General features: G+C 35.6%; 4 protein-coding genes across 5 annotated transcripts; 1 reads left to right on the forward strand and 3 right to left on the reverse strand.

Moving 5' to 3' along the window:
* Positions 1–909: 909 nt before the first annotated feature.
* Positions 910–5,013, reverse strand: LOC121752375. The gene is made up of 6 exons (XM_042147406.1): positions 3,952–5,013; positions 3,014–3,880; positions 2,491–2,575; positions 1,767–1,880; positions 1,243–1,344; positions 910–1,145 (listed from the first exon to the last, which is right to left on the reverse strand). The coding sequence occupies exons 2-6, from the start codon at positions 3,106–3,108 to the stop codon at positions 1,101–1,103; spliced, it is 441 nt and encodes a 146-aa protein (XP_042003340.1). The 5' UTR covers positions 3,109–3,880; positions 3,952–5,013; the 3' UTR covers positions 910–1,100.
* LOC121752374 (RING-H2 finger protein ATL56-like) lies at positions 3,700–6,150 on the reverse strand. 2 transcript variants are annotated; one of them, XM_042147405.1, is made up of 2 exons: positions 5,473–6,150; positions 3,700–3,981 (listed from the first exon to the last, which is right to left on the reverse strand). In XM_042147405.1, the coding sequence occupies exon 1, from the start codon at positions 6,009–6,011 to the stop codon at positions 5,484–5,486; it is 528 nt and encodes a 175-aa protein (XP_042003339.1). In that variant the 5' UTR covers positions 6,012–6,150; the 3' UTR covers positions 3,700–3,981; positions 5,473–5,483. The 2 variants fall into 2 exon arrangements, with proteins under 2 accessions (XP_042003339.1, XP_042003338.1); XM_042147404.1 differs by having other exon boundaries at positions 5,469–6,150.
* Positions 6,151–10,761: 4,611 nt separating this feature from the next.
* On the reverse strand, positions 10,762–12,044 carry LOC121752372 (RING-H2 finger protein ATL13-like). The gene has a single exon (XM_042147403.1). The coding sequence runs from the start codon at positions 11,920–11,922 to the stop codon at positions 10,903–10,905; it is 1,020 nt and encodes a 339-aa protein (XP_042003337.1). The 5' UTR covers positions 11,923–12,044; the 3' UTR covers positions 10,762–10,902.
* A 4,397-nt stretch (positions 12,045–16,441) lies between these two features.
* On the forward strand, positions 16,442–18,029 carry LOC121750481 (60S ribosomal protein L24-2). The gene is made up of 5 exons (XM_042145020.1): positions 16,442–16,553; positions 17,089–17,164; positions 17,247–17,348; positions 17,441–17,589; positions 17,692–18,029. The coding sequence occupies exons 1-5, from the start codon at positions 16,543–16,545 to the stop codon at positions 17,846–17,848; spliced, it is 495 nt and encodes a 164-aa protein (XP_042000954.1). The 5' UTR covers positions 16,442–16,542; the 3' UTR covers positions 17,849–18,029.
* Positions 18,030–20,836: the final 2,807 nt, after the last annotated feature.

Consider the following 20,836-nt stretch of genomic DNA (forward strand, 5'->3'; position numbering starts at 1 on the left):
ACAATGTTTCCAATACCTAAAAGCTTAATGCACTAATGTTATATTAACGCTACATAAGGTCATGGAAATAGTGTTGGAGTTATATACATGGAAGTCTATTTTAATTCCACATGTCCAAAAAAAATAGTTTAACTTGTGAACGGCACGGTTTTCAACGAGAAATTGGCAAAGTAAAAGTGATGAGAGAAAAAGTAAATAAAGTAAGAAGAGAGAAAGAGAAAAAGTGGATAAATTATGAGAGAATTTTGACTTTGAAGTGAGACTATTTTTTATGGATATCCTAAAATGGTAAAATATGATTATTTTTCATGGATGTAAAGAGTATATATTTTGAGCATTCTATTTTCAATATTTAAGAATGAAATAGTATTATTATCGCATGGTTTGTCTTTGATAATCTAAAGGTTATGTTGCGAGCAAATACATTCAATTATAATAATTGAAAAAACGAGCTCAATTGTTCAGTGTTATAGGGTTAATGGTGATTACGTCAATAATTAAAGTTCTCTTATCCAACCTCCTTGCGAAAAAAAAATAGTAGAGTGGTACTTTCATAACATAAAAGGAACGAAGACTAACTATAATGACAGTTGTAGTGTCATGCATAAAGTCTTCTGGTGAATGAAGCGCCGGTCAGTTGGTAAAACACATCTCCTCCTCTAACCAATAGGTCGAGTGTTCAAATCATTACAGAGGCAGATGAGAAATTATTATTGATCCTCTTTAATTAAAAAAAATGCATTTAAGTCTTCTCATCTTGGAATGATGAATGACCTATTATGGTATATCACTTAAATGATCAGAATGAGATAAGTCATTCTTGTTGATGATATTTCAAAAATTATCATATTTTAATATTTGTATATTACATTGAACATATATACCTTTAACTTGTCAATAAATAAGGTCTTTTGTAACCCAAAAAAATCTGACATATTGGACAATGATGATTAATGTAACTCTTTTACATTTCATCTAATTCAGAGCAACTAAAAAAAAAGAGGGAGCAGAAAAGATTGGTGTATAAATCTGCATAATTCCAATGAAAAGATCCACGAGGATAATATATCAGCAGTAAAAAAAAATCTTGTTACTGAAACCTATCTGACAACGAATCCAACGATAGCGTCCCAGTATCCGGCTAACTGTAATGAAAATCGAAGTCCAGTGACAAAGCAGCCAACAGAAAGTAGGCAACTATTTTCAACTAAAATTAGATAGCAATACCAGTAAAAGAGTTACCTGAGCTGGAATGCTTTTCCCCGTTTGACCTTCGATGACTAATCCTACCGTAAGACCAATCATTGCCCATGCACCATTAATAGCTTCAATTTGTCGCCTTCTCTGTAGAAAGCAGTAGTTTAAATTAGATTAATTACCTGATTTTATAGAACTGACATTTGTATGTTTAAAATAAAGTCTAGCTTGCAATAAGTTCCGAAAAGCTAATCTTCTAAAGAAGTTCTTGTAAATCATACATTCATAGGTATAAATTAGTTGAAATGATTCGTGTCGTTATGTGTTCCTTAAATGTTTAGAAGATGGTATTCCACTAATATTCAATCATCAAGAACCAAAGTAGAATTTCTAAAATTTACTGAAAATTTTAGACAACTATAACTCACATCTTTATCGAGCATAGATCTGAATTAAAAGGAATCTTGAATTTAAGAATGCTCAAAAGAACTTTCAAGGCCATGCCCACTTTTCATCACTTGATAATTGTAAGGAACAAGAAATATCTATTAAAATACAATTTTACTCACTTTGAATTCTTCTTTTGCTTTGATTAGTTCCATCTGTTTGGCTGCTAATCTCTTTGCTTCTGAAGGATCGACCATAATTACTTCTTTTTTCGATTTTCCTTTCCCTGAAGATGCCTGTATATCAGCCAAAAGTGGAAGATGATTTTGTTAATAAAGAAAGCATCAACTGAAAGGGTGTTCACACAGATGCTAGACGGCAACTCCATGGACTAGACAATACTACGGTGTGGAATCAACCTAGCTATTCCATTCAAAAGATGTGTTCTACAACAATTTTCATTACCATAAACTTATAATTCCAGCACATCTGTTATCCAATTATCTATAATGTGTGTTGCTTTCATCCACATTAAAATATATAGTAAGAAAATTTGGTGTAATACTAGACAATATCACTTCATGTTTCTTGAGTTCTACATATTAATGTATATATTTAACTAGGATTTGAGTTTGAATTTTAGTTAACTTATGCTGCTATCCACACTTACTTTCTTACATACCGAGAACATTATACTTGCTTGGTATCAGGTATATAAAGGATATACTACAGATTTACATGTGTGCTAAAACGAGGATAAGGTAAGCATAAGACAACAAGCAGCGGGTAGTCATGAATCGAGTGCAACTGCAAGACTTATACATTGGTTGCATCACTTAAAACATACCTCAAAACATCTTAGAGCAAATTCAAACCAAAAATGCAAAAGCCTGGTGTGGTGCATACATTTGGATTTGCCAAGACACGGATAGCTTGCCCTGTTATTCTTCGAGGAAACAATCCCTCATTTTGCTTTCTTTGCAGTCCCCACCTAGAAGAGAGAAGTTAGCTAATTAAAACACCTAAATATCACTAATCGAATCGCCTATTCTCAGAAAAAAGGAGCACTCTACAAAAGCAAGTGAAATTGAAGACTACCCCATCAAATCATGCAAAGTAAGTGAAATTGAAGATAAGGGGATATCAATCAACTAGTACTAATATATAATTCCAAGAAATTGGAGATTTGAGGGTTACCAATCAACTAATAAAACGACCACACATTGACTAATTAACTGGCGAAGTAGATTCAGTTTATGCAAATAAGTGATAAATTATAGATATCACAATCCACATACAAAAATTGGAAACCTTGAAGATGTAATTCCCCACAATTTACAGAACATATATGAATCCTCTCATGGGCATCGAATAAAACAGCGATTCAGAGGGGAAAGGAAGTGTAAAAGGTAGGAGAGCTTGGACGTACTCGAAAGCAGTAGAGGAATGAGAATTAGCGGAAGATGATCGGCGTGCTGAGAAGGGGAGGCCCCCATTGGCAAACGGCGTCGTCGCAAGTAACATCGTTGGATTCGAGTCTCTGTGTGTGTGTGGAGTTGAAGGGTTGTGTTAATGAATTGAATGAGATGACGACGTTGGGATCTTCTGTCCACCCAAACGCTTGGTTGTATAGATTTCCATCAAATTTCTTCTTTTTTTTTGGGCACATTTCTCTTTTGCATTCCATTCTTTTTAGGGATACATTATCCACTATTGTAGTAATACATTATCCATTTTTTTAGTAAAATAAAGTACTATTCTGTATTTTAAAAATAAAAAACTTTTGAATATTAGTGGTAAATAAGAAAGATATACAAAGAAAAATAATGGTTAGAAAAAGTTTTCTAAAATAAAAGGTTTCTAATTTAAGCAACATACCAAAACAAAAATTAATAATGTAGTTTTAATTTTTAAAGAACGGAGCGAGTAATATCTTTTGTGACTTTAACTTGTGCTTTCTGATATTGAGTAAATTAGAAGGAAATCATCCCAATCTGTATTCCGACCTTTTAAATAGGTTGCAAATTTATAGTAGTAGTAGTAGTAGTAAATTAGAAAGAGATCTAATTTTTTGCTGATATTTAAACTTTCGTTTGGAGGAAACACTTTGACATGTTTTTACTTTTCGATGCTAAATCCAAGTTAAATTGAATGCAAAGTCCATTGTATGTTTGCCATCCCTTTCCACCAATCTAATCATTGACCTTCTACCAATTGAAAATGTGAGAGGATCAAACAGTAAGCTTCAAAGTCGATTCTGAGTTTCTACATAAATGAATTTCTGGCTCCAACACTTCTGCAAAAAAAGTACACAAGTGAGGAATAATTTACTCCAAATCGAAGGGTTTGGATATTATTGAAACTTACCCTCGCAGCATGCTGGCTCAACCCTTTTTTCTGTTAACCAAAAAAATTATTGAAAATAATTGAAAGTCGCATCTAATGCAGAAGTCCAAAAATCGGAATGTAATTACAAATTACATTGAGCTCAATTATAAATATCAACAACATTTATATGGCATTTGTGTTGGAACCCGAACAAAGAGTAGTATTGTTTGATTTTCCTTTGCTTCATTTGTCTAACACTGAAGAAAATGGCACCCAATTTACAAGACAGTTTTATTGACAAATTCACCCTAGTGGAGTATTTATTACTAAAAGAATTCCCATAAGCTTGTCCAAACCAAATGTCAAATAAAAGGGATCCAACTATATATGATCATAGCACCAACTCAACCAAAGAAAATTTACTAAAATCATAACCTACAGATACCTCCATACAAGATGAAAATGGGTAACAGATGGGAAGATGATGAAGATTGGCGAACAGTAAAAAAGCAGGCATTCAAAGCTAGCAACAAGAGCCTTGTCCATTTCTCTAAATCAACAAAACTTGTTTCAGATCTATGTTCCTGGCACTACATATAAAGTGATGAGCAAAATGCAGAAACCAAGAAAACTTGCTTTGCAAGAACCAAGTCAGATCATTTCCAATGTCTAATCGTGAAAAACTACCAATGGGTGAATGGTGATAGCCTCGATATATAGAAATGATACAGGCTAATCCACCACAAACTTTGATGAGTTGTAAAACTTGGATCCTTCTCAAGCTATCCTCCAAAGCAATCAGTCTCTAATTCTATTTATCTCCTTCGGCTCGGGCTTTGGGAGTTTTTCTCCTACGATAAATACAAGACTTCATACCCACCAGCCACATACTGTATCTCCCAACACTTTATTGCTAGAAACATTAAATCACTAGCTAAGTATATCTCCCAATATTTCAAAGTCCTAACTAGCTGTAAATTTCAAGAATATCAACTCTAAGAAGCCAATATTACATTCTTCACTGATCTAATGCAACCCTTCTAACAAACTAACAATTTTTCACATCAATGTGACTATGCTCATAGACATATATATATATATATATATATATATATATATATATAGGGTTGTATTATATACCAAACTAGTTTAAAACACTAAACGCCAAACACATCATTATATAATAACGCGGAGTTCATTACAACTTTATTTGTAGTTCATTATAGGGAATTCTGAGATTTAAAAACAATGACATCATCATGCATAGTTTAGAAATCTGAAGTTCATTATAAGTTTGTTATTAGTTCATTATAATGAACTCCAGGTTATCATATAATGATGTTGTTCGGCGTTTAAGGTTTAGGAGTGGTTTGGTATTGATCACATTCCTATGTATATGTATATATATGTGTATATATATATAACCACCAAAATCCAGCAAAGAGTTGTTACAAAAAAAGAAAAACTTAAACCACATCAGATCATCTTCAAAGATAGGTCATATATACATTCAGCTCAAAAGAAACAAAAAAGTTACCACCTTGCAAAAAACTTACACACATTCTAATCCATCAATAAGAAGCGCTCTCCTCTAAATTAACCGCCCAGACATTCTTCCACCGGTCTCCGCCAGGCGACCCAGGCGGATCCAAGTCGACCCGGGTCCGGCACACGGGGCAATTCCGTTTCCTCCCAATCCACCTATCCACGCAATTCGAATGGAACAAGTGCCTGCAAATCGGGATTTCCCTGCAGCTCTCCCCTTCCCGGAATGAATCCAAACAAATCGCGCAATCCGACGAATTCGGCGAATCGGCCACGCGATACGCGACGCCGGGGAGAAGGGCGTCGAAATCGGGCTCGGGGTCGGCGGGGGCGGGGCGGAGGAGGCGGGTGCAGCGGCGGCGGGTGAAGGTGTTGGACATGAAGAGGAAGTTGAGGAGGACGATTGCCGCGAAGCCGAGGAAGAAGAGGAAGAGGGACATGACGACGGCCATGATTACGCATTTGAGGAAGAAGAGGAGGAGCTTCCTCTGGCTCCGGCTCAGCACACGAGGCGGCGGCGGCGGCGCGCGGCGGTGCTGGTTTGATTCGGGCATGGTGTAAATTTCGTTTGGTGATTTTGTTCTTTGAATTGGATCTAGTGGTGATTTTGAGATGAAGGGGTGAACGATGTGATATTCTTTTTTTACAATTTTTTTGGGGAAAAGTGATTTGGATTTGGACAGGGAGAGGACAATTTGCGCCACCAATTTATATCAATTTTGTTACATATCTGACGTCACTATGAAAGAATTTTTTTTGTGATTCCTTAGTATTATTCCTACGGTCCCAAATTGGATTATAGAGCTTGTAAATACTATAGTTGTTAGTTTTGATACATATGATATGTATAACTTCTAAATAAGGCACATAGTATATGGTTTGGGCTAAATTTATAATATAGTATATGCATGCCGATACAATGGCCACAAGGCCCAACACCTTAGGGTCATGTGATGTGACTATGTGAGTGACCGGTTTCTTGTATAATTGGGCTTTCAACTTAGCTATTTCTAGTTGATTTACCTTCGTTATAAGACAAATTAAACATTGATACTCTTATTTGTGGAGTAATTAAAGGTTACAAATGGAAGTTAACCCCACCTTTTATAATTTTATCTCATTTTAATTATTTATTATTGTTATCCTAAAATCAATTACTCTATCCATCCAATAAAGATAGAAACTCTTTTAATTTTTTTATGTCCCATAAAAATAGTACACTTCTATTTTTGCGAACTCATTTCTCTCTAATGAAGCTGATCACATTCTTCATTAACATATTCCAACTTTTTTCTTTCAACCTCTTTTTTTTTTATCAATTTAGTATTGAAATTCGTAATGTTCCAAATGGTTTTTATTTTCTGAGACAAAAGGAATGTATTTTAATCTTTTAAAAATATTAACTCCATCTCGATCCTTTTTAACTTGTAGTATCAATTTTATCATCGAAATTTTACTCTAATGGGTGTGACATGACATGTTGAAGGATAACCTATTATTATTTCACAACGAAAAAATAGTTGAGTATGCTGATACTAATTTTCCACATTTCTTATACATTTAACACAAAAATGATTGATAATATTAGTACAAGTTGAAAAAAATGAGGGTGAAATCAATAAGCTGATAAAATAGAAAATAAATAGAATAAAAAAGTAATTGAAGTATTATTAATGAAGAATGACCGAATAAAGCCCACTTTATTTTTTATATCAGAAAAAACCTGGCCGAATATAGAATTGGACTAATTTTGTGGAGATGAAAAAAAAAGAGGCTATTATTTCAAGGAGAGAATATAAGCTAACGACTGTGGTCAAAATTCAGATAAATGCGAAGAAAATAAGACAACCACTAAAAATATTAGACGTCTGATTAGGAAAACAATCCTGATCACATTAAGAGCATCCACTATAGGCGGATGCTTTCAATCGCCCCGCCCCCTTTTTTTGTCCACAGCCCCACTTTTTTTTCCATAGCCCCAATTTTTTCCTCCACTGCCTCACTATAGGCGGACACTTCCAATAGCCCCAAAATTTTATAACTAATTTTTATTTTAATTTTAATTCAATTATAATAATTAATTAAATTTATCGGACTATACGTAATTATAAAAACACGGGTATAAGTGAAGAAATTAAAATTAAACACCACATTTTCGTTGTATTAAAGTGGGGGTAAAAGTATACAACGAAATATTATTCTATTAAACATCATAATAGTGTTCACACTGCACCGGCACCTCCCCTACGTGCCCAAACTCACTGGCATCTTTGTGGATAACCCACGGTATCCACTCAAATCTCGGGTGGATACCGTGGGTTATCCACAAAGTAGTCAGCCATTAGACGTTGGTGCGCTCCGGTATGGTCTCGTGGGATGGTCCGCCGACAACTAATCGCACGAGGGATCGCGCCCTCCGCTACTTCCGCATTGCGTTCCGCCGCTCGCGCCGCTTCCTCCTCCTCGGCCTCGTACTCCACCTCTTCGATCAGATAATTCCATGCGTCCTTCCATAAATCGTCCATTTCAGACTACAAATTCTAGTGATAGAAAATATGTGTGTGAATAGGTGGAATGTTTGGTGTGCAAATAATGAGAAGTGGAGGAGGAGTATTTATAGATGTAATTTTCGAAAAAAAATTAAAAAAAATAAAAAAATCAAAGTGGGGCGGACGTCCATAGCCCGGCGCCCCACTATAGACCGCCCCACCCATCGCCCCATTTCGCCCCGCGGACCCCACCATCCCCCAGCGATCGCCCCGTTGGAGGCGAAGCCTCTACCGCCCCACCCTCGCCCCATTTTTCTTGTCCGCCACGGGGCGGACGTTCTCTCCACTATAGACCGCCCCACCCTCGCCCCATTTTTTCGTCCACCCCCTTTCCTCCTATAGTGGATGCTCTAACTATAATCCATTTGTCAAACATCATGGAAATTTTATGGTGAGGAATGTGATATCAATGGTTCAATCGTTTCGCAAAGACTAAAGAGAACAAAATTTGAGCACAAAGAACAATCAATAACTATAATAATTTAATTATTCATATACTAACAATGAACAACTCATACGTACTTGTACTCGACAGCAGTGGCAGACGCAGGAATAAAGTTTGGCAAGGGCTTTACTAAAATTTCTCATACTCTCTTTCGTCTATAAAAAATAGTCTCGTTTTGCCATTTTTGGATATCGACTAGTCCCATTTCTAAAAATGAAAAGTTTCTTTCTCATATTTTTATCTATTTTTCTTTCTATCTCTTTTACTTTACCTATTTTTTCTCTTTCTCTTTTACTTTATTAATTTCTCATTATAACCCATGCTGTCTACAAATGAGACTATTTTTTTGTTCCCGTCATCTCTTATATTTTACTCTCTTCATCTATCTTACTTTATTCCCTCTCTTACTTTACCCTCTCCACTTTAACCTTTAACACGTCAATTTCTTAAATCATGTGCCAAAAAAACACCCCAGCTACCTTGAGACGAATGAAGTAAAAATTACAAAAATGCATAAATATCTAATATATAAAATTAATCCAGCACAAGTTTAACAAAAAGAATAATATAATTCATGTTCTAGTTGTGTTTGTTTTGCTAAAACAATAAATATCTAATACGTAAAAATGCATAATTATCTAATACACTGTGATTTTGTAAACTACTTCCTTCATTTCCTAAAAATAGAAATTCTTTACTTTTAGTTTGTTTTCTAAAAATAGAATCTCTCCATTCAGGAAATGGATCCCACGACCTTTTAGTATTAATTTCATTACTTTTTTAATAGACTAATTTGGATTAAAACTCGTATTATTTCCAAAAAAATTATTTTTAAAAAATAGAGAGAATGACAAAAAAAAAGAAAAAGAAAAAATTGACTATCACCTCACCAATTACTAAGTTGTAATTGTCGTTTGAATAAAAACGTTAAATTTAGGAAACAATTTAAAAAATGTTACTATAAGTATTTAAAACTTAGTTACACTATTCATAATATTTGGAGAGCTAAAAGTTAAATCGCGCAACCATTTAAATAGGGGGTAGGGATTGACTTTTTCAACTGTTATTATTATATTCATTTAAGTTTTAAGAGGTTTTATTTATTTATATCTTCTTCCTCATCCCAATTCTCATTGTTTCAAGAAGCTAAGTTTTTTCTGTAATTTTATCTTTCAGCCCCTGCTTTCCACTAAATCTCTTTCCCATGAAACCTAAAAGATATAAATTTGGGAAGGGCTGAATATAGAGTATTTTAATTTTTAAAAAAATTATAATAGAAATTTATTAAAAATAAAAAAGTTTAGGAAGAGCTTAAGCCCCTCACCTCCTCCACCTGTGTCCGCCACTGCTCGACAGGAACGTTGAAGGCGACCTCCTTAATTATCAGTTGAGCAAGACCTAATTATAAAATATACATTATTCAATAATCTTTAACACTACTACGAAACTAATTTAATAGATTGATTTATCATTAATTGCTTTTGCTAATTTCCACATATTAAAGGTAAGCACCAATTGTGGCATTTTCCCAATATGATAATTTACATTTGTTTTTGGTCAAGATTGTGGTTCCAAGACTCGAGAAGCTCGAGATTTTAGACCATATTTCGTTTACTATATGAACAATATGCATCGTTTGATGCCGTGTCATTTTTCGAAGTTAGAAAAAATATTATAAATACGAAATGAATACAATGAACACAATTGGATTCATTCACTATATCTAGTGTATTTATCGAATCCACTTCTATGATCGATTTTTTTTATTAATTGACGGTTTATTTATTAAATCATATTTAGGACTTCGGAGTTGTTGGATTTATATCGAGTTGATGCTTGCTTTTATACAATGATGATATGCTGATGCATTCATCTGTACATCTATAAGCACCTTAATATGAGTCTAATTATTCATTAAGTACATAAATACTAAATGATCCAAAAATTAACATTTACTGTCCAATTATATAATAAACGAGTTATGTAGAGCCTTGATCTTGATTTTCTACTTAAATTTCTGATTTGAAACCAACTAAATTAAGCCTTTGGTTTGCTAAAATAAAACTAAATTAAGCCTATATAGCAATCCAAGCTCACTCGCAACAACTCCACTTAACTTATTTAAAAAAATTTAAATCGTGGCAAGAAAAGCAAAGCTTGAAAATCCATTTAATTTATTACCGGAAAACATCAAAATTGTTGCTTTAATAGAATCGTCACAAAATTCAGTGAAATGAACTTGTATATTTTCGTTCGAATTCCTTTTCACTACACAAATGGAGTACTTATGAGTTATGAAGGGAAAAAAAGTAGTACTAGTAAAATCTCTCTCTTTATATCTAATATTCTTACATATTCTGCACTTATGAATATCTGATAATCATCTACTCCAAAGAAAATGCATAACAAAATTAAAAAAACTACTTGAAAATACAGTGAGAACTCAAATTTTCAATCTCTTTGCATCCCAATTTCCTCATCAATATCGACCCCTCCACCTCCGCCGCCATTCTCGGCATCCGCTCCTCCTCCAACCGCCCCGCTCCTGTGGCTCGGCCACCGGAACGAAAATGACCTTCTCGTATCCTCCACCGCGGCATCACCACCCTTATCCCTCAACCAAATCTTAGACAAAGAAAAACTCTCTCTTTTACTCAAGCCGCTGCTGCCGCCGCTCTGAGCTCCAACAACCTTAAACGCATCAAAACCGTTAAAGTCCCTCCTCGAATCACACCCACACTCAGACATCGCCGCCCTACGATGACCCAAACCACGCTTATAGTTATTCCCATTACTCGAAATAGCAACTTTAAGCAACGTATCCTCTTTCATCACATAAGTAAACGACCCCATCGAGAAGCACCTCCTCGCCTCCGCCCCGCCCTCAACATCTCCGCCGCCAACGCCCCAAAATTTCCCAAGCTTCACCGGCACAACTCTCTCCCCATTTTCCCCAATCTTCTCACCATCATCAACCTGTCTCTCCAAATCAATTTCCGCCGAATTCTCCGATTCAAGAACCCTAATCACAGGAGAGCAGCAGATGCCAAATTCCTGCTCCAAACTCGCCCTACAAATGGGGCAGGTCGAGTGAGACAGTAGCCACGTGTCAATACAGTCCACGTGAAAAGCGTGGCTGCATTTCGGGAGCAGCCTCAGCGTGTCTTCACCCTCGAATTCCGACAAGCAGACGGCGCAGTCAAACGGATCCTTCACGCCTATAATCGCCTTGTAATTGAAGACGGGGAGAGTGTCGATGAAGGATTGATCAAGGCCGGAGTCGTGGAGGTGGAAGAGCTGCTGGAGCTGACCTTCCACCGCGGCGAAGCTCTCGGATTCGCCGGAGTTTCTCCGCAGCAGGAATCTCACGAGGAGGTGGAGCAATCCGGAGATGAAGAAGATTACTGCGATTACTATGATGGTTAGCAGAATTCCGGGGCTGATTCTGTTTTCTTTGATTTCAAGACCCATTTTTTCATAGCTTTTCTTCAAGATTTGGAATTGAAATTGAAATCACTACTCCCATTTGGATGAAATGTGGAATTGCAGTGGGAGATGAAGAAATTACAAAGTGACTGCAATAAATGGTTACAGCTGGGCACGATTATTAATGGGCCTAAAAATTGCAATCAGGAGTTAATGATGGTTATTTAAATATTCAGGAAATTAATTATTTTTAGTTGACTTTGGAAGAATCGAACTTCATCAGCGCCAATGTGCAATTAAGTTTCCTAATTCAAATAAAATTAATCTGGAGCAGTTGGCGATTTGGATTTTCCAAAACTGCTACTTGACCTGACCTGTATCGATTTGAAGAAAAAATTGTAAACACAACACGCATGCAATTGTACACAATTATATGACAATTGGATCTGTCTGCAAACGTTTGAATTAGGACTGCAGAATCCACAATAGATAACGAAATTTAATCCTTAATTTTTCAGTAGAGCTAAGGATGACAAGCTGTAGATAAATTTGTGAATATATTAGCATTTACAATTTTAGGTTGTGAATATATTAAGTAACATTGACCATTTTATAATTATATGGAATCTTAATTATCTACTTTGAATATGAAATTGAAAGATTTCAAATTGCAATTCAATTTTAAATCTGAATATTTTTATGATATTAAATAGTGGAATTGGATTTGGAATTTCTAATTAATTTTGTACCCTCAATTTTATGGTACAGAACGAAGCCTTATGGTAATTGAATTTTCCGTCACAAGTTCTCTTGTCTATTGTTACTTGTGATTATTGAAGCTCAGTTTGAGAAGTTTATATTGTTATTTTATATGGGCTGACTCAAGATCTATTTTGTGATGTAAGGTCGATACTTATATCATTTTGTCATTGTTGGGTGATGTTGTTGTTTTTTAGTTAAATCAATAAATATAATAATGTTCTTTTTAACGTACTTTTGATGTTATTTTAGTTATGTTGCTATTTGTATAACCACACAGTTCGTGGTTGACTCTGTTTGTCGGATTCCAACTTTGAGCATTTTTTAATCATCGAATAAACTATGCAAAACTTATTAAAAATTAGTTCTACTAATATATGAAAATATAAACTCATAAACTCATAAATATTAAATATGGAGGCATGAAAGTTTATATGCCTGTGGTCAATGTGAGTGTTATTGGACACAGAATTTGAAATCCTGGAAATTGGAACGAGGCATTTCTAAGGGCCCCAGCTCTTGTCCTTCTTTGTTCTACGGAGTATAAGAGCATCTCCAGTGAGCGGACATCCCACTAGGACATCCACTAGTACATCCCAAAAACACCTCCTGCCACGTCACTAGGACTTCCCATCCCACTGACACGTCACTAGGACATCCCCTCCTATGTCCGCCCTTCCCACTAGGACATCCCGCAATAAAAAAAAATCATACATTTACAAATAAAACAATTTATATTTACGGAAATAAAATTTGACGTCAACTCCTCCGAGTCCAAACCTCATACAATATTCGAAAAAATTACGGGAAAAATTAACAACTTCATCGGAAAAATTAACAACTTCATCGGAAAAAACATACATGATTCGAAAAAAAAAATTGCATACTAATAAAAAAAAACTTCATACATTATCACGTCAACCCCTCCGAGTCCAAACCTCTTCGATGATATCCTGCTGAAGTCGAACATGGGCATCTGTTTGCCGCATGTCGGCAAATGCACGCAACCGCGCGACCTCTCCATGAGGTACCCCCATATTCACATTCCCGGTGGTCACGCCGTGACTTGGACCTGCACCCGTATCATCTTCGTTGGTCCACTGAGTCAGTTCCGCAGCTTCATTTTCGACAATCATGTTGTGCATTATGATACATGCGTACATGATATCGCCGATGTTGGGAATATACCACTGCCGTGCAGGACCCTTCACAACCGCCCACCGACTCTGGAGCACACCAAATGCCCGCTCCACATCCTTGCGCGCTGCTTCCTGACGGCTCGCAAAGTATGTCTTCTTTTGTCCGAGCGGATGCTTGATTGACTTCACAAAGACGGGCCAGTTTGGGTATATCCCATCCGCCAAATAGTACCCCATATTATGCTGGTTGCCGTTGGCGACGAAACTGATGGCGGGACCAACGCCATTGCACTGAGCGTTGAACAGGGCGACGACTGGAGAACGTTGATGTCGTTGTTGGACCCGGCGACTCCAAAATAAGCATGCCATATCCACAACCGGTAGTCAGCTACAGCTTCAAGGATCATCGTGGGATGCTTGGCTTTGAAGCCGGCAGTGTACATCCCCTTCCAGGCGGCGGGACAGTTCTTCCACTCCCAATGCATACAATCTATGCTGCCCAACATCCCAGGGAACCCGTGCACCGACCCATGCATATCTATCAGCATCTGGCAGTCTTCGGGGCTCGGACTCCGAAGATACCGCTCCCCGAATATCGCTCTCACGCCCGCGCAAAAATTCTGCAGACACTCGACGGCTGTCGACTGGCCAATGTGGAGGCACTCGTCAAACATGTCGGCCGCGCCTCCATACGCCAGTTGTGTGATTGCGACAATGAACTTCTGCAAGGGCGTGAGTCCGGGTTTGCCAGCTGCATCCTCTCTGATCCTAAAATACAGGTATCTTCTCTCTAAAGCACCCACGATGTGCAGAAACAGCGGACGATGCATCCTAAAGCGTCGCCGGAATAAGGCTTCCCCAAAACGCGGTTGCGGAGCGAAGTAGTCCGCATACAACCGAATATGTGCATCAATGTGGTCACAGGGTACTTGAGTTCGACGATGGATCGGCCGAGGTACCGCCGCCTGCTGCCGCCGCTGCAACCTCTGTTGTAGCAGCCTCTCTATCGCACCTTCAACAGCGACCTCCAACTCATTCTCGCTATCACTTTCACTAGACATTTAGATATACTTGAAATTAGAGATGTAGAGAGAGTAACTTGTTAACACAAGTGGTGCGAATGAAATAAAATTCGACGAGCCGTATATATAGAGTTAAAAAAAAAAAATTTAAAAACGGGACGTCCGACCGGATGTCCGACTGGACGCCACAATGGCGGACGTCCGCCCGCCCGTCGCGCCGACGTCCGAGGACACCCGACGTCCTCACGGGACGTCCGTATCCGACCCTAAACGCCATAATGGCGGACGTCCCGGTCGCCCGTCGCGACGTCTGACCGGATGTCCGACCGGACGTCCGCCATTGGAGATGCTCTAAGTTGTATAACATTTTTTATGAAATAACGACGACAAAAAAGGTAAGCCAAACATAATATTTGCGACATAATTTTATATATTAAACAGACATAATAAAATAGTAAAAGAAATGATATAAAATAGAGATAAATGCATTTCTACTTTAATCATGGATCATCCTGATTAAAACAAACTAAAGAGAAAAGTGAGTCATCTTCGATAGAAAATAAAGAGTAATTATTTGCGACGAATGAATACCAACCGAAAAAAGATAAATATTCCTAAATAATTTCTTCGAATGAATATAATAACTAAATAAATATTCATCTTCGAATGAATTTCTTTTACTCTCCTCCATTTTATATATCCAAATAACTATCCTGATATAATAAACACAACAAGAGAGTACCAGCCGAAAAAGATAAATATTCCTAAATAATTTCAACCATTCATCATATTTTAGGATGATGACACTCGAGACTGAACAATCATCTCTTTAATTAGATAATAGAGATAATGCTTGATTATGAAAACAACATTTGAGGTTAACCAATTTCGTCACCAAAAGAAAAGAAAACTGGACGTAAATTGCTGCATTATTATTCAAACATAGTTCACACTTCACAATCGTGTCTTAATAATACATTTATTTAGGTTTTTAATTATTTAATGTGCACTTAGACTTGATAAATCTTAGCTATTTGTGAAAATTGTGACCCATCTTTTTCATTATTCAAGGCCCAAATACGGCATTACCAATTAAATATCCTCTCCCTCTGATACGCCCATTTTTGTGATACAAAATTTTGTTCAATACTACTCTTTTTGATACAAATATGATAGTTTAGTAATTTTTAAAAACTCAGTCCCTTGAAATAGTTATATTAACAAGTCTTAATATACAATGTAAATAACATTTTGAATGTGTCGTTAGATATTTTAAATTCATTTCCAAGCATGAACTTTTAAACCCACAAGTTTTATACATCTAAACAAGTCTTAAAATCATTATAACAAAATGTATAATTATCATAATTTTTATCGATTATAATCATGATTTGTTATTCGACATACTTTCAGTTATTTACAAAAAATTTATATCATGCGCACTCATTAATATACTAGTTGTATACAATATTTAGAATTTTAGACAAAGATGAATTCCCGCGCATGAAATTCATAGTAATTAGTTTTATAGCTATAGACCTATAGTAATTATTTTAATTTATCAGAGTAAAAAATAGTGATATTGCATATAGGTTATTGGGCTTAATTATGATGAATATGAAATGGGCTTAAAACCCCAGGCCTTTGGTTTTCAGTTGATGCAGCTCCTTATAACAAGTTAGGGTTTCTGCAACTCCAGAAAACAACATCACTGCGCGGCTCTAGCTCACCGATATTCTGCAGCCATGGTTCTCAAGTAAGTCGCAATCTTTTAGGATTGAGTATTATATCTGAGAAGTATTGAATCTGCAGAAATTTGTTGTGGTTGGATTTTTCTGTTAGTTATGTTTCAGTATCCATTTGCGATCAAGATTTGAATGTTGGTGATTTAGGTTCTGTTCGTTTTATATTTCCATTGATTTTCTGTCTGTTCTAGGTTTTATCTATGATTTTCATGAATTTTACTCGTATTAGGAAAAAGCCCCTTTTATCCCGGCCGATTTGTTTGTTCTATCCATCAGTACAATATTTCAATTTTATTAGCACTGTTAATACTCTAGTAGTTCGATTGCTGGGTTGGATTTTCTGTATTTGTTGTATTTTAGTCCCCATCTGTTCTAGAATATACATCTGATTGAAAAATTTCACTCAATTGGGAAATAACCTTTTCTATATGGATTTGCTTGTGTTTTGTTCTCCAGTTTGATTTGTCATTTCTATATATGTTTTAATTGTATTGCAAATATTGAGTTTGCTATATGTTCATGTGGAATCCGTGTTGTATTGATCAGGACTGAGCTTTGCCGTTTTAGTGGCGCCAAGATCTATCCCGGAAGGGGTATCAGGTTCATTCGCTCCGACTCGCAGGTGGGTTATCTGCATTGCCAGCAGTTGCTTTTTAATTCCTTACTGATGAGTTGTTAAACTAATTAGTTTGTTGGTGTTGCAGGTTTTTCTATTCGTTAACTCTAAATGCAAGAGGTACTTCCACAACCGCCTGAGGCCTGCTAAGCTTACATGGACTGCTATGTACCGTAAGCAACACAAGAAGGTAAGTAGAGTTACTTGATGACACTGGTTTATTTTGTTATTCATCTGTCATTCAACACATTAGAGTTTTAAATGGTTCCATGATTGACACAGGACGCTGCTGCTGAAGCTGTCAAGAAGAGGCGTCGTGCCACCAAGAAGCCTTACTCAAGGTCCATTGTTGGTGCTACCTTAGAAGTCATTCAGAAGAAACGTTCTGAGAAGCCAGAAGTTCGGGATGCTGCCCGTGAAGCTGCTCTACGGTATATTACCTTAATTCATAAATAAGGATAGTTTATAATGTTACTGAGTAGGAGGAGGTTAGCCACTAAGATGGTTTGTAATTGAATGTTTTTTGTTATCAGTGAAATCAAAGAGAGGATTAAGAAAACCAAAGATGAGAAGAAGGCGAAGAAGTCGGAAATTTTGTCAAAGCAAAAGGCTTCCGGCAAGACCAACGTACCCAAGGGTGCAGCAGCTCACAAGGGTCCCAAGATTGGAGGTGGTAGCGGCAAACGTTGAAAAGCACATTGTTGCTTCTTTATTCTCCGTTGCTTCTACATATTCGATTGCTTTTGTAAGCTTATTTTTGTTTTGAGCTCAGATCATTTTTTTCTTGTAATGCTATTAGGCATTGTTTCAATTGTTTCAATTAGAAATAGCGTACCTTTTCAGAAGTTTGGTTAATCATCTTTTCTTGTTATGTTATTTTGTTTCAAAACCAACAACTCCTGACACTTAGTCTAGCCCACGCGTTTTGGTTTAAAACATAACCCGATCGATATTGGGTTGTGATTTGAAGAATCCGATTGGCGATATTGGGTTGTGATTTGAAGAATTCGATTGGCTGTTATTAGATAGAAAAAAGAGTTTCTAAAATTAAAATGTTCATATTCTTTGGGGATTGACGAAAAAGGAAATAGTGCATATTTTACAGCGACACGGAGGGAGTATTCATTAAATTTTTTGTTAGAGTACTACCTAAATATTGGAGTGATAGTGTGATGTTATTAAAGACTCCCAACTCATTTCATTTATGTATTCATGAATTTTCTGCATATTTTAACTATGATCAAAGTATAACTAATATTAAGTGTAAAACAAGAGAATAAATCTCAGTCATTAGATAAAAAATGATCTAGTTCACTATATGAGAGTTTTAGTTCACAATATGAATTTAAAAATAAGGAGTGGACCAAATACCTTTATAGTGAAGTATTTACTTCGTCAATGATTTAGTTCACAGTAATAGCGTTTGGTTCACTTTTTCGTGTAGTGAACTAAATCACTCTTATAGTGAACTAAATCGCTCTTACACTGAACTAAATTCGTATTGTCTAGTTATGCATTTAAGTAGTGGTTTTCCTAGATCACTACTCTTTTACTAGTACTATATAGGATGTTGGATTTAGATTTTTAAGTCAGTGTAAAGCATGAAAAAATAATATGGGCTTATGGTAAAACAAATCGTATAATTAGTTGTATGTTAAAAATCAGGGGTGTGTTATATTGATAACTCCCTCTTAAATTGCTAACTACAACTAAATTATAGGCATTAGATCATTAAATCAAGGTACAAGATCATTCATCCACGAATATCAATACGATGCATAAAAAATGTCAATTAGGGGTATTAACGTCAATTAACAAAAAGTTAGTTATAACCAACTTTTAAAAAATATCCCAAAACTTTAAATGATTATAACTATCTCAATTTATATTATTGTTTTACACAAAATATATCAAATTAAAGATAATTTTATAAGGATTCTAACGAGATCTCACTTGCATATGTTCCGATGTGAAAATTTAATTTTTTTAATTTTTTTAATTTTTACGTAACAGTTAAATGTAAATGGAAGTATCAAAATATGTCAATATAATATATATACAATGTCAATGCAAAATTGCGTTGACATATTCAAGGAATCACGTTGATATTTTCAAAACACTATATTGACATTTTTATCCGAAACCCTAATTTGGTAGTTTTTTTTATCTTTTTCGATTTAATTAATAAAAATAAAAATTACACGTGGCAAATTTTAGACCACTAGATTTCTAAAATCCTATATTCTTAAATTAGTTGTAGATAGCAACTAGAGAGTGAGTTAGCAATTGATCACTCCCCTAAAAATCATAATGCCCTATCTGGGGAGTGTTATATTGCTAACTACAATTAAATAATAGCCCTTAGATATTCAAATCAAAGGCCTAGATCATCAGCATCGAAATGTCAATCCGATCAACAAAAAACGTCAACAAGGGTATTGAGGTCAATTTACAACAAATTAGTTGTAACTAACTTTTAAAAAATATCACGCTAACTTTAAAACGCATATAATTTTCTTGATTTAAATTATTTTTTTGCACAACATATATCAAATTAAAGATAATTTCATAAGGATTCTAACGAGATCTCACTTGCATATGTTCTGATGTCAAAATTTGAAAAACATTTCAAAAATTTTCAATTTTTTCATACAGCAACGAATGTCAACATAGTATATAAAACGTGTCAATATAATACATGTAGAATGTCATTCTTAAAGCAATGTGTTGACATTCTCAAAGCATTGTGTTGATATTAACAAAACACTATATTGACATTTTCATCCAAAACCCTAATTTGGTAGGTTTTTTTTTTCTATTTCGATTTAATTAATAAAAAGGAAAATTACACATGAGAAATTTTAGACCAATAGATTTCTAAAATATTATGGTCTTAAATTAGTTATAGTTAGCAACTAGAGAGTCAGTTAGCAATTGATCACTCCCCTGCCATATCTTATGTAGTGTGAAAATTTAAAATTACCTAGCTTATAAGTTGTATTCTAGGTAAGTTATGTTTTCTTTTGTCAAATTGTTTAAAATACTCTTGTCCTCACAATTCACAAATCTCAATTGTTCTTGCAAGACAAAATTTTATACATTTCTTACATGTTTTATGCCTTTTCCAATCTTGTAATGGAATAGCTGTTACAGATACTTCTCTTATGGAGTATAAGCCAAAAACGATTACAACCACCAAAAGGGCAAAGGTCTTTGGCAGACGAAAGACTAAAGAACATGTCATCAATCTCATCATCATCGTGCTTCATAAACTCGATGGTGGTTACAGCAACCGAAAGGACAAATGCATCATCAAATACGAAAGGCAAAATACCTCTTTTAGTGACACCTTTCCACATATTTCTCGTAGATTTTCACGATTTCAACATTTCATACAATAATTGACATTCCTTTGCAAGAAACCATGCAACTTATCAATATATAAGACTAAGAGTAATAGAGTATATTAGTGCCTTCACTTTAATTAAGGCAATTTTCATAGTATATTTTATGACATGGAGCATTTTTCACAGAAAACCTATGAAATAGGGCATTTTATCTGTATAGGAGTATTAACACATTTATGTCATTGGTACAGCATATCAATGACGGACCCAGGTGGGGTCGGCCGACCCCACAGCCGGTCCGTGAGTACCTCCGAGAAGCTCCCAAATTCGG

The sequence above is a fragment of the Salvia splendens genome, chromosome 10 (assembly GCF_004379255.2).
Source record: "Salvia splendens isolate huo1 chromosome 10, SspV2, whole genome shotgun sequence".
Taxonomy (NCBI): Eukaryota; Viridiplantae; Streptophyta; class Magnoliopsida; order Lamiales; family Lamiaceae; genus Salvia; species Salvia splendens.